Source organism: Xiphophorus maculatus, chromosome 11, assembly GCF_002775205.1.
Source record: "Xiphophorus maculatus strain JP 163 A chromosome 11, X_maculatus-5.0-male, whole genome shotgun sequence".
NCBI lineage: Eukaryota > Metazoa > Chordata > Actinopteri > Cyprinodontiformes > Poeciliidae > Xiphophorus > Xiphophorus maculatus.
Window position 1 is genome coordinate 2,271,430 of NC_036453.1, and position 14,159 is coordinate 2,285,588.

The window sequence follows — 14,159 nt, forward strand, 5'->3', positions numbered from 1 at the left end:
TAAGTTTTGACCTATTTGTAATTACCTATCAGTATGACACATTAGCAAAAGTGTAGAGTAAAAGGGATAGCAATAATTGAATATGTATCCTGGTGTTGAAAGACTTTCATTTATTTGTAATCTGCTTTTCAGAAATCATAAAGCAGGAGATGAAGCCGGACATCAAGCGGGAGCCCATTAACGGATCAATAGATGGATACCCTGTGCAGGCAACAGACCCATTCAATAACATCTATCAAAATCCTGCCTACTATGCAAGGGGGGATCATTCCCCAGTCGGCCAGCCCTCTGCCGCAGACACAGTAAATGGCTACCATCCCAGTCTGCCTGCAATGCCCTACGGCTTCTTCAACTACCCTCCCAATGCTCTTTTCCGTCCTAAGTTGAAGACCTATGAAGGTCGAAGTAAGCTTGTCCAGGCAGAAAGAAAGTCTGATGCTCAGAGCCCTCAGGGCCACTTGCCTTCCAACAGCCACCCAGAGCAAAACAACCAACCAAACAACAGCGCTTACGCCCAGCCTGCCAACTATAGCCTGTCCCGTCCTTCTTCGGTCTCCTCTGAGCCATCCAACAGAGGCACTCCGCTCATCAAACAAGAGCCTATGGATGTACCAGTCTATGAAGGGGCACTGCCAAGCCAGGCTTGTGCCAACACATCAAGAAGCACCCCGCAGTCTGCGCAGTGGCCTGGGTATAAGATTAATGGGAGCATTATTTCAAATAACTGGGATGGCCACTTAAACCGTAGACAAAGTCCTGATGTCTCTTCTTTAAACTCAGACAAGCTGCAGCTTCACAAGCTTCACCAGCATGCCCAGCAGCGCCAGTCCTCTCCGTACCCTCAGCAGTGGACTTCCCACCCATGCTCAAACCCCCAAATTGCTTCCACCAATCCAGCACACCAGGTACCTGCATCTCCACCTCCATCCCCTCACCTTGGCACAGGGCACCAGGGCAACCTATATCGAGGCGCCATACGTCACAGTGCTTCTTACCCTGGTACACCACAACCTGTTACCTCTCACTCAGGCTCAGTAACTCCAAGGCCTGGGACCCCACGTCCAGGCACCCCCGTCACTGGCATTCCAGGTCCACCCACCCCTGGTCCTGGAACCCCAGGTCCAAGTACCCCAGGTTTAGGCACTCTACGACCTGGCACCCCAGGTCCTGCCACTCCAGGCCCAGCCACCCCAGGCCCAGCCACCCCAAGCCCACTAACTCCAGGGCAACTTACCCCTAGGCACTGGGCGAGTCCTGCTCCTAGCCCCCAACCAAATCCTTGGGGCATCGGACCTGCTGCATTTAGCCCTGGGTTGAAGCACAGCAATCCTGCAGGAGCCTATCCCGACAAGATCTGGTCCAAGACTGGGGAGAACCGGTGTTCCACTCCCCTCGGGATCCAAGAAAAGGCCTGGAAGTCTTGTGGAGGTTCATTGGCAGGCAGCACCCCTTCTCCCGCTCCCGAGGGTCGCCTGTTCCCTGATGCGCTGCAACAGTCCGATCAAGCCCATTGCGATCCCTGCCGAGCTGAAAGCGATGTCGAAAGTTTCAAGCATCGTGAAGAAGAGGACGAGGTGTGGTCTGACAGCGAACACAACTTCTTGGATCCCGCAATTGGCGGCGTAGCAGTAGCACCAGCTCACGGCTCAGTCCTGATCGAATGCGCCCGGCGGGAACTACACGCCACCACTCCGCTTAAGAAGCCCGATCGTTCTCATCCCACCCGCATCTCCCTCGTCTTCTACCAGCACAAGAACCTCAATCAGCCAATGCACGGCCTGGCTCTGTGGGAGGCCAAAATGAAGCTGCTGGCAGAGCGAGCACTGCAGAGGCAGCAGGAAGCAGCTCTCCTTGGCCTCTCCCAGGAAGACATCAAGGCACTCGGCAAGAAACGCAAATGGGGGTCTTTGTTAACTGGCGCCAGTCCAGGACCTGGACAGTCGAAAGACAAGAAAGACGGGCCAGTGACACGGTTATCTCATACATTCTACACCACTTCTATGGTTACTGTGTCTCCCTATGCCTTCACTCGCGTCACTGGGCCCTACAGCCACTTTGTTTGAGGCCAGACAGACACAGAAAGACTGAAAGCACCAAAGTGGTGCAGTGGACAGGTAGAAAAGGCAATGAGCAAGAGAAATGTCTCCTTGCTGTTTCACAGTCTAGCATCTCTCCATCCAGCCTCCTCCGTAGTCTGAAGGGAGGAGGGTGAGTGGGGGACGTTTTTATTGTTTTTTACCTCATGTCAGGCAGTGGTTTGGGCTGCAGACACACTGCCTGTGGTGCTCTTCCTCTCTTGTTTCCGGAGAGGAACTCCATTGCTTTTTCTTGTTTATAAAATTTTAATGATTCTAATTATTGCTATTATTATGATTGCTATTGTTACTGTCAATTATGTTATTACAGGTATTATTATAATGAACACTTGTTTTTTTTATTATTATTGCTGTTTTCGTTAATGTTATTATTAATGGGATAATTGTTTTTTTGTTGTTGTTTTTACATTTTATTTTTTAATCAATCAGTCTGAGTCACTCAGACCGTTGGTTTTTCCAAGTCTGGAAAAATTGCACCCCCTTTTTTCTGTTTGATTTCCTTTCTCCGTGTCAACTCTATTTGCAGGAGGAGCAGTAATCTGCCCAATCAGAGAGAAAAGTAACAGAAATTTTAATCATGGTTTCATGCAAAAAAAAAAAAGTAGATTTGATCTAAGACTTTTATCAGAAAATTATACCTCAATGAGAATTCCAAGAATACTCTTTGAATCCTAAGAGTGAAACATTTCAGAAATAAGACAAACATGAACAATGAAACCAATTATGAAAATAATCCATTTGAAATGAGAGCATGGTGAAAAACTCTGTGGCTGCCTGTCTGCGGCTAGGTGATGCGCTCCTCCTGTTTATCTGCACTCCTCCAACTTTCAACTGGTGCTCAGCTTCTCTTTCCGATCGGTTTTCCATCAGCTTCTGTTCGTGGCACTTGATGCTGTATTTTGGTGCTCAAATGTGGCTCGAGTAGTGTTTGCAGGGGGTGAGGCGGGAGGAGCAACTATTGTTATTTGGACACAGGTGGGGAACCAAAATAGAGGCTTTCACTGTCTTAAAAGACCCTGGGGCGATAATTATGTCACGCAGAAGGCAAGTTTAATGACAATGCTGCTTGCTTGACATAATTTCCCACTCTTAAAACTGAGATATCACTTTATTTCTTCACAGAAGTAAAAAAGAAAACAACTTGCAAATGCTCTTCGAGTCAGATCTGCAATTTCCACATGGGTTTGAAGCAGGCGACACTCTTTATCTTCCTACATCTGTTTATTAGGGATGAAAACTTTCCAGAGTGAACTCTAGGGGGCAGCAGTGACTGCCTATTCAAACAAGCACTTGAGATCCATTCAGAAGCCAGGCTCTAACCCACCCAAGGCCAGCAGAGGGGGCTCTCACTCCCTGTTTGGTGGCCATTGGTAAGACTCAATAAAGCAGCTCATCAGGCTGAAGTCTGGAGATGCATCTGGAAAGTTCATCCTGAGCTCTAGCAGAAGGAAACGGTGTTGGGACTGCAGTGCTCTTGGTGCTCCTACACACACATTGGTGCTGTCCTTTTAAACTTGATTTACTACAGAGGGCCCGGTGCTTTCCTCTGTATGGTGCTGTCATCTTTCGGGCAGAGCAAGGCATGTGCTACTGCAGGCACCGTCCTACCACAGAGCCAGCCAATCAAATTGGTTGTTTTTTGGGGGGTCACAGCTTTGCCACTGGGCTCAAAAACAGGTTCCTGTTGAGGAGTTTTTAGTGTTTATGCTGGCAGATGGTAACAGAGTCCACTGTCCAGGGCAGAGAAAGCACAGTCAGTCATGACATCTCTTAGTAAACACATCAGCAGCGCTTTCCACTGAGGGCCAACAATAATGAGAGGTAAAAGGCAAACCATCGGACGTTACCATAGTTTCAGGGAGTAGGCGCCCAAATGCAAAACATCAAATACTCTCTCGCTTTGTGTACTATAAGTGGATGAGGAGGTGTGTGTGAAAGAACACATTTCCACCCAAAAACCAAAGAGAGAGACTACTTGATTGATGAGCATTTTCAGTAATTTGAATCACTTTTTTTTTTTTACTTTCTTCACAATCCTGTAGTTTGCTTGTTGAAAAAGAGAAAAACGAGCGACCGACAACTCTATAGAAGTGGTTGTTTGGGTCAAGGCCCGGGGCTATGGACCGCGATCCGGGCCCCACCAGGCCTCCAGCTCTCTACCTCACGCCGTAGAGACACTGGTAACTATCCCAACTTGCTACTGAGGGCAGAAAATCCCGCATGTCCCTTTGTGTGCTAAAGATTTCTACACTCATTTTAGCTTTTTTTTTTTTTTTTTACTCTTATTTATTACTACATTGTGATGATGATGATGATTGTCTTTGATGTTATTTTCTTTTTCATCTTTTTTATATAGCTAATACAAATTGTAAATAGAGAAGAAAAGATTTATAAAAGCACTTTTAATCTTGATTTTAACGACAAAAGAAAGAGCCGATTATTGACAACTTGAAGCTTAGTTGTTTTTTTTGTTTGTTTTCATTTTCTCAAGAAAGAGGTAAAAAAAATGTAAATATTAAACTATTTAGGTAAGATTATTTAACTGGTGAGGATAGTAAACTAAAACCATGGACGACATGGGACGGGTGGGGTTGGGGCGGGGGGTGTTGAAGTCTCAGAAAGCCCTTAGCAACACTTGGTCTCAGTGTGTTGTGTGTAATCTTTTTTGCTCAGTTACACTGCTGTTTTTCGCTTTCAGAAGTACTGTACCCCATGTCAGCCTGTCGACGACAAAAGCGCGGTCGCTTTTAGAGAATTCATTCATGAGCCCGGGTATCTGATGTGTGCGGTGTGACGGCTAGCTAGCTTACTCACCGTGGAGCCACCCCGTCACCCCCTCCTCCCCCACGACTCCACTCAGTCACTTCACTAAGAGGTTACACAACAAACTGGAACCCCTGGGTTGCAGTTCTGTGGCCACATTTCCACATGAAAATTAGCGACATTGACGAGTGGAAGCCTTACTTTAGCTTCTACAGTCAAGCTAGGCTAAATCGGAAGACGGTGAGATAAGCTAACGCCTGCTAATCGTTCCCACTTGCGTTGCAGACCATCTGCCTCCCTGCTTGTGTAAACGTGTCGCTAAATAACTCCTTATTGTATCGTTTACTATTTAAGGATCCACACGGCAGCGTTAGCATGATGCTAGCAGGAGTTCTACTGGTGCAGCTTGTTTTACCTTTTGATATTCATATTACGTAACCCACATTTATACATTCTTAATGGTGCTGAGGATGTTGTGTCCAACATTTATCATCTAACTTTGTAAATCTCTAAATGTTCTGTTTGGGGGGTTCTCTGAGATGTTGTGAGGGGGGAAATAAAAAACACGGGTGGGTGTAGGGGCAGGTCAGACAGGCGGTGCTATGATGTTAACACATTAAAAATTCACTGTGTAAAAAAACAAAAAACCATAGGAAAAAAAAAAGCAAAACGAATATTTGTTTTCCGAGCTCCTCGAATGTCAATAAAACTGTATTTTTAATCCAAGCAGTTTCGAAGTGCGCGAAGCTGCCCCCTGGTGCTGACTTTATGAATAAGTCTTGTTACAACGCTACACGTTTTTTACATCTCTCTCTTTCTCTGCCGGGCTCGAGGGGCTCTCCGACAGCAGATCACTTTCTTTATTAATACTCATTCCATAAATATACTTTAAGCTGGTAAAACTAGGATGACAAGTAGAATCAGAATATATAAGGACTGTTATCTGGGGATTTATATTTGGTACAGCGAGTACCAAAGGCTTTTAGAATAATCTTTTTTGAGGATGTTGTAAATGTACATGTTAGATGAATGCTAAGGTATTTGAACAATCCCAGAATTGTGTACTGCTTCACTCTTTTACTCCCTAGTCATGCACTTCCTTTTTACTCACGCCCATCTTTTACTTCTAAACCTTGTATAGTTTGATGTTCTGAACCACGCAAATATAGATAAAAAAAAATGCATCTCATTATCTATGGCCCAACGTTGAAAAATTATGAACACCTGATTTACTGAAGACTCTCCAAAGTAGGAACAGAGACTTGAACCCTGGCCCATACGAAAAGATGAAAATGAACCTACACAAGTGGCAGCTACATTCCTTTTTTGATTTGTAGGATTGTTCTTGGTTCTTTATTTTTATGTCAATGATGCAGTATGTAAAAAAAAGAAGTGTTTTTGTTCAGTCTCTCTCTCTCTTTCCCTCTCTTTGTAGCTGTATGGTGTATCATGTGAATACATAGTGTACGTGGTTAAAAACCCCACAATATTGTTTTATGTTGCGCGATAAATAAAAAATATTAAAGTGAAATGGTTTTTTCCTGTTTTAATCGGAGCATCACAGTGACGGGCGTTTAGCTCCAGCTGGAGCCAAACATGCATCATGTCACTGATTTGGTTCCTGCACTCTGATGAGTAACCATAGGAACATAAGGATCTAATTTTTTTATTATTGTAAACATAGGAGGCATCAAGACAATTAACATAAAATAAAACACAATAGCACAACACAAAAACTTTGCCAAATATCAAACAGGGTTTGGAGGCATATTAAGCTCTACTCTAGTAATCCTGACTTGACAAAGAAAATAGGTAAACAAACAAACACATGAATGCATTAAATACATTTTAATGATCCAAAACAACAAGATAGTCAGGTTTAGTGACAAAGAATGCTCAGTAGTTAGATGTCTGATATATCTCATAAAATAAATCTAACAAAAAATATTATTTAATAGTAAAACTATTCCAAAGTATTACAAACCAGTTGAGCGAAGAGAAATAAATATACAATGGAGAAAAGAAGTATTTGAGACATTTCCAACTTTTCAATTTATTCCCACTGATGAAGGATGGAGAGGAATTTCCATCATAGACGAACCTCAATCGTAGGAGCCAGAAATCTAACAAAACAAACAGAAAAATGCACTATGATTTTTAAATAAATAATCTGCATTTTATTTCACCGAATAAATATTTGATCACCTTCCAACCAGGAAGAAATCTGTTCCTCTTTAAGAAGTCTCCCTGCCTTACCAGTCATTACTTGTGTGAATTTGGGCCACTTTGAACCTGTTACCTGCTCAAAAGACACCTGACCATGACATAATCATCATAAAACAGAAAAAAACACCTGATCTCCCCCAGACTGGAGCGCCGTCTTAGATCTCACCTTGATGATGATGGGAAAGGTGAAGGATCAGCCCAGCACTCAATGACTGGTCAATGACCTGAAGAGAGCTGGGATCACAGGCTCAAAGGTTACCATAGTAACGCACCACTCCTACTGAGCGCCCAACGTCCCTCTTCTCAAGTCATTACATTTCCAGGCCAGCAGGACGTTTGCCAAAGACCATCTGGATGAGGTCGTGGTCAGATGAGACCAAAACTGAACTTTTGACGCGATTGGAAGACGAAGAATCCCTGTAGCACAGGGGAAGACCACCCATTTGTCGCAAGATCAGTAAGAGCACTCTTAGATGGGTCAAAGCTGCATCTTCTAGCATGACTACGACCCAAAACACCACAACTAAAGGTGGCTTCATACGAAGATTTCAGTGAACCCAATAGAACAGCCTAGCAACAGCCTAGCAACAACCCCAAAACCTGACAGATCTGCTGGAGATCTGTATGGAGGAGAGGATCAAAAGTTGTGCCTTAGAGCAAATCTGGTCAAGAGAACGACAGGAAACGTAAAGGAACGTTTCCATAGCCAACACTGTACGTTCTGGTAATCTATTGTATCAAATACTTAAGTAATTAACCAATTGGCACATGTTGTAGGGAAAAACTTTACTTTTACATTGAAGGAGAGTGAGGAAAAAAAGCTACACTGGAAATGAATATAAAGAAAACCCATGGAGGTCTGGGAAGAAGGTTTGTGCCTTTTCGCTTTCTCTTCCTTTCATGGCAATAAACAAAATTTTTCAGAACTGAACTCAACCTTTTAACGAGACTCAAGGTCCGCTCTGACAATGAGCCTCCTTTTCAATAAACACAAGGACCAAGTCAACTTTTCTTATAAATCCATTATCACACTCAGGCAAGCGAGCGACATAATGTGTGCACAAATTCAAAAGATATCTTTTTGGTTGTTTAAAAAAAACAAAAAAATATCCATCTGAGCGCTGCGTTGAAACACAGACGTTCTCAGATCAAGGACTTTGTTTTTCTGGACTGATATTTGGGTTTGCCGTGTCCTGAGTCTTCAGAATCTCCTCAGACTCCCTCTTTCAGCAAAACACAGATGAAAAAGAAATTGGTTTAAAAAAAATAAGTTTATCTAGCTTGACGGTTAGAAAATATTCTGTGAGATTGATAAGAGCCACTCAACTGTCTGGTTGCAGAAAATATCACAGCACAAGTATCTTCGAAAGGACAAAAAGGTTTAATGCTCTTTTTCCAAGTGTTTCTGCATAAGCGCAGCATTCTTTCTCGGGTAAAGTTTGGCAGCAGTTCCTTTAAGTCTCAGTGTCCAAATTTTATTTTTTACATTTTTTTCAGCATTAACACTGACTGAACATCAGGTCAGGCCGCGATCTGGGCTCATCGACCTTTTCTCGCTTTTCTGCAGTGGTACTGATAGAAACCGACTCCATCTGTGATTCTAGCCCGAGGCTTGCTTAAATGCATGGAGTACTTTGTGTATTTGCCCGCATCTTGGATTTGAACAGATGAAAGCGGATAAAGTTGAAGGTTAAAGTAGTGGGTTGTGGAGCTGGATGCAGATTAGCTTGTCTGACAAAATTGTTATGCAACCGTACGGTCAGAAGACCTCTCCCTCTTGGCGAATCTTCAGCGCGGCTCCGTCGGCGGCGAGAAATTGTCCAACGATACATTTTTCAGCTTTACTGACGAGGCAATAACACGAAGCCCTGTCCTTGAAAAGTTTCCTCCAACAACTGCACGAGGTTCTCTGACTGAGCGAGGGAAGGACATGCGAGTCGTGGTTGTCCATTTCAGTAAACAGAGTTTGTTTACATGTCATAAACATTTAGCTTTGCGCCGCCAACAATGTTGGTGAAATAATAATAATCGATTTCAATTCAGTTTCGCTCATGTAAACAGCAGCAGTTCACAGCCGGAGTCGTCCCAGTGTGTGATACAGAGAAAATGTTCAGTTCAAACCCATTTCAGTTCGGCTCAGAGCGCTTAGAGAAAAGGTTTTTGCCCTCTTACAGATTAGTATTTGTTTGTGTGTGGTGGCGTCTTCTCAAAGTTGGGCGACAGGAAGTTGCATTACATACTTCCTCTAATCATTCATATAACTTATATGAAAAAAAAAAGTTTAGAAATGTGGATTGTGGACACCGACATTAGCGTTGGGGGACGTCTGTGCTGCTGCTACATGTTTAGCATTGAGATGCTAATTTAGGCTTGAATAGCTTCTCTCTAGGCTAGCCCATTTTAGCACAACTTGAACGCGACAATAGCCGTCTCCGGCGTCCAATCAGATTGTAATATGTTTTCTGAAGCAGGACATTCAGACAAAATACATGATGCCTTGTGGCCAACACCCATAAAAATGTCTGTGCTGCAGACCTCCCTCTGAGAAACACTGAGCACTTCCATCTGTATCTTATGGAAGTCTTGGAACGCCTCTGATCCCGTTTTGGTCATGTTTACGAGTCAAAGAATGTAATCCTCCTGTCCTCGTTGGTCGGACGCAAGCATGGTTGATGAATCGGGTGAACAATGGTGTCTTCAACTCAATTATTTGGGGAACAACAACGAGGCACTATGCCTTCGATATAACTGAATCCTTTTAAAACTTTGTTTCAGATTGAAAATCCATGGTAGGTTCCCACGTCGCCCCTGGTTTCAGGATCCGGTGCTGACGCTTTCTGGCCCTGCAGACTTTGTCCAGTTTGGTTGCTGCCTCTTCCTTAATGGCTGCAGTCTGACTACGGATGTTAGACAGGGGTGGAGGGTGTACTGGTGTATTGGTGTGTACTGATTTGATGGTTATGTTTGTAAAAGTTTGTTGAGGTCAAAAGTCTAGGCTCATTTGTCTGCATATGATTGGGAAACTTTGGATCCAGAAATAGAAACTGTCGGGGAAAAAAAGGATCCAATTCTTAGACTATTCCTCTACCAATCTGATTTCTGTTTATGGTACAGATTAGGAGGTGATGTTACAATCAAGATGGTATTTCACGCTTTTGTCTCATTTGAGCTGTTGTAATAGTATTTTTACTTGTGTCAATGAATCAAATTGAAATTCCCTTCAGATTGTACATAGTGCAGGAGCAAGTCTCTTAATGAGGACAAACAGAAGAGGACAAGTCAGTCCTGTTCTCGTCTCCTTGCTCTGGCTCCCTGAACATTATATGTTATAGTTTTTAAAAATACTATAACATATAACGATTGTCACGTTCAGGGCGCTTCGTGGCAGAGCTCCTGAATGTATTCAGAACTTGTCTGAGCCTTTCTGTTCCTTTTGGACTTCAAGATCATCAGAGCAGAAGTCATTTTAAAACTGGTGGAAATCAAGTTTTTCAGGCTGTGGCCCCGAGACTCTGGAGCCGTCTGTCCCTGTCCCTGCATGAACTCCACTGACTTACACCGACAGGCTTTTAACTAGACTGCCACAATTTTTTTTAACGTTTTTTATTATATATATTTTTTTGTGTTTCTGTCATTGTGAAGCACTTTGTGATTTTAGTGTCTGTGATATAAATGGATCATTGTACTTGCTTCCGATATCCCAAGGAATCTAAAGAGCAGTGGAGTTGCCTTGGTTACATTCACATAAAGTTTATGTCTCCAGGTGTTGATCTTGACAGTGGTGTAAAGAACCTTTGCAAAAAAAATCCTTAAAGCTGCAGTATGTAACTTTTATAACATATGTGGCAACCTGGGGTGGATTTTCTTTATTATGAAACCCAAATGTAAGATGTTAAAGTTTACAATATGGGAAACCAACAGCGCCACCTGGAATAAGTCCAGGAAAATATTATGGTAGTAAGGACACAGGTACGTTCTACTGGAAATGAGACAAGATTCAGAAAGTTGTACAAAAATGTATTAAACTTCAATATGCTTCTTTTGTTTAAAAAAATATTAGCAATAACCTGAAAACAGTGGTTGGTTAAAACAGTGAATGCATTTTTAATTAAATTGATTATAATAAAATGTTTAAATTTCAAAGGAAACTGAGGCTTACCAGTGGGGGGGAAGTAGTGAGGAAAGGGAATCATCCTGGACACTACAAAAACACGGCAAACACACACACACACACACACACAAAAAAAGGTGCTCCAACAAAACACACAAGACAAGACACCGCCACCAGGGGTCACCACCACCACAGAAGCCTCGGTCCCTAAAAGAAAGACAAAAATGAAACAATCTGAGTAAAACAGTGATACAATAGCACTACAATATTGCACTTTATCCCATTAGTTGTGCCATCAATGTTCTCGGCAGCAGGAGAAAGTTCAGGTAGGTCTTTTAAAACATTTCTTTATAGGCAAAACAGCAGCGAGTGTCGATCCAAATCTGTTCAGATTCAATGTCTTGCTTGACCAGTATTATAAGTGGAAAATCTGAAAGCCGTCAAGATCTTTTAGAAGAAGTTGGTTATTTGATATATGGTATAAAACAACAAAAAATAAGTATTCAATTCACATGGATTCCAGCACATAAAGGAATTGTAGGTAATTAAAAAGTAGATCAGTTGGCTAAAGAAGCAGTTAAGGCAAGAGAAATTGAATATGATGTCCCACTAAGTAGAGCAGAAATAAAAGTAATTATTAAAGATCAAATAAATAATATATGGCAGGAGAGATGGAGTTTAGAAGAAAGAGGAAGGCATTTACATAAAATACAGAAGGAGGTAATCATAAGAAATAATAGCATAATGAATAGGAGAGAGGAAATATGGATTAACAGGTTGAGAATTGGGCATACTAGTTTAAATAGTGGTTTAAAAATAATAGGGAAACATCCATCAGGTGATTGTTGTTATTGCGGGGAAACAGAAGGAGTAGAACATGTGTTGATTTATTGTAGGAAATATATAAAAGAGAGGAAAGAACTGGAAAGGTAATGGGGAGTTTAGTAACTATGGATAATTTATTAGGGAAGCATCGATCACATGACATAATTCAAGCACTTATTAAATACTTAAAGAATACAAAATTAGCTGAGAGGATTTAGTATGTATGTGTGTGAGTGTATAAGTATGAATATAATTTAGTAATTAATTTTTTTTATTTGAAGATGTATAGTAAAAAGTACGTCTGAAGTTACATCAACGTCCAGTTGATGGCGGTAATACGCAAATTGTGTAAACAGCCATAAAACGCAACAGAAGAAGAAGAAGTGTCAGTCCAAGTATATTGGTTGTCAGAGACTCATCAGGGGACTAAAGATAATAGAGCTGATTATTAATAAACTGCTGACAAAAACTAGAACTTGCAGCAGCTGCTTACCTGTGACCTGATAAATTGCCACACTGCCAGATAAACGGATCAACAATTACCGCCTATGCAGCGCAGCTGTAACAAATTCTATGTAAAGGCTTTGTTTACATGGGGTAGATGTTACCTGGCCACGCTGGCCCTTACCTTCCCGGCAGCAAACAAACAAACGGATAGATGGGTCCAGATGTTGGAGGAGCAGCAAAGGAGGCTAAACAGATCAGAGCAGTTTGCATTAATGAGATAAAATTGCATCAAAAAACATAAGAATTCTTATGCTATTTTGAAATACTGCTTATCTTACACTACTTACTACTTAACAGGAATTGTCCAGTTGGTGAATTTTGCAGAAAAGTGATTTTTTTTTTTTTTGTCATTAATGATAAATATATTATAAAACAGACAGTCAACACAAAAGTAAAAATTTGTTTTATACTTCGTGGAAGGAAGTTCGATACCAGGAAAAAAAAACGCTCATCTCTTAACACCAAATTGATAACAAGTAATATTATTGTTTAGAAAACATAAACTCTTTTGAAATACTGCTTATCTACTAAGACACAAGAAATTTACAGTTGGTAAATTTAGCAAAATAAAAATCAGATGTTTACTTCGTGGCACTTCGTTACCAGAAAACATCCTCAGATTAACTACATATATTGTTATTGTTCAAAAAACAAGATCTCTTATGGTCTTTTGAAATACTACTTATCTTATACTACTTAAGAATTGTTCAGTTGGGGAATTTTGCAGAAAAGTGATTTTTTAAAATGTTTTTTGCCATTGGTGGTAAATATATTATAAAACAGACAGTCAATGCAAAAGTAAAAATCTGATTTATACTTCGTGGAAGTTCGTTACCAGAAAAACCCCGCTCATCTCTTAACACCAAATTAATGGCAAGTAATATTATTGTTCAGAAAACATAAACTATTTTGAAATACTGCTTATCTGCTAAGACAGAAGAAATTTACAGTTGGTAAATTTAGCAAAAATATAAATCATTAAACATTAAATTTCTTCTGCTCTTTTGAAATACTACTTGTCTTATACTGCTTAACAAAAATTGTGCATATTTTTTTTATTATTGGTGGTAAAAATATAAAACATATACAGTATACTTGTCTGTAGTAAGTGTTTTGCCAAGGAGTGTCTGTAATTCTAACTGGACGCTCTGCCCTCCTTTGTAGGAACTGAGTGTTGCGAAACAAGGGATTTCAATGCTCTCCCATGCATTGCTATGGCAGGCCTCAAATATATTTAGAACAAAAAAAAGCATTTATAATTCAAAATCACTTTTTGCTGCTGAATTGTTGAATGGAGCAACAATTCAGCAGATTATTTAAATTAATCAAATTTTAAATGAAAACCATATATGAACAAAATGAGCATTATCAATTCAAAATCCATTTTTACTGCTGAATAAATAGACTTACGACTGCAACAACAAATATATATGTTTTTAATCTGTTATTTTGGTGTAAAGTATTATTCTACCCATTCAGCTTTCAAGTGTTTCAGGAACTCCAGATCATTCAGAGCTTCTTTAGTAATGTGGGCTCTCTTGGCATTTCTCATTCATTGATGCCTCAGCTTTTTCTACGTCTGCATTAATTGTCCGTTTTAAGAAGACATTTGTCCTCTTTGTGGCATTCCT

General features: G+C 41.0%; 1 protein-coding gene across 5 annotated transcripts in view; it reads left to right on the top strand.

Moving 5' to 3' along the window:
- tet3 (tet methylcytosine dioxygenase 3) overlaps positions 1 to 6,390 on the top strand; it is a 53,181-nt gene extending 46,791 nt beyond the window's left edge. For all 5 annotated transcript variants that reach the window (XM_023342842.1, XM_023342843.1, XM_023342844.1 and 2 more), the window contains one exon: positions 133 to 6,390. In XM_023342842.1, coding sequence (XP_023198610.1) covers positions 133 to 2,063 — 1,931 coding nt within the window. In that variant the 3' untranslated portion in view covers positions 2,064 to 6,390. The remainder of the gene's footprint in view (positions 1 to 132) is intronic.
- The last annotated feature ends 7,769 nt before the right edge of the window (positions 6,391 to 14,159 follow it).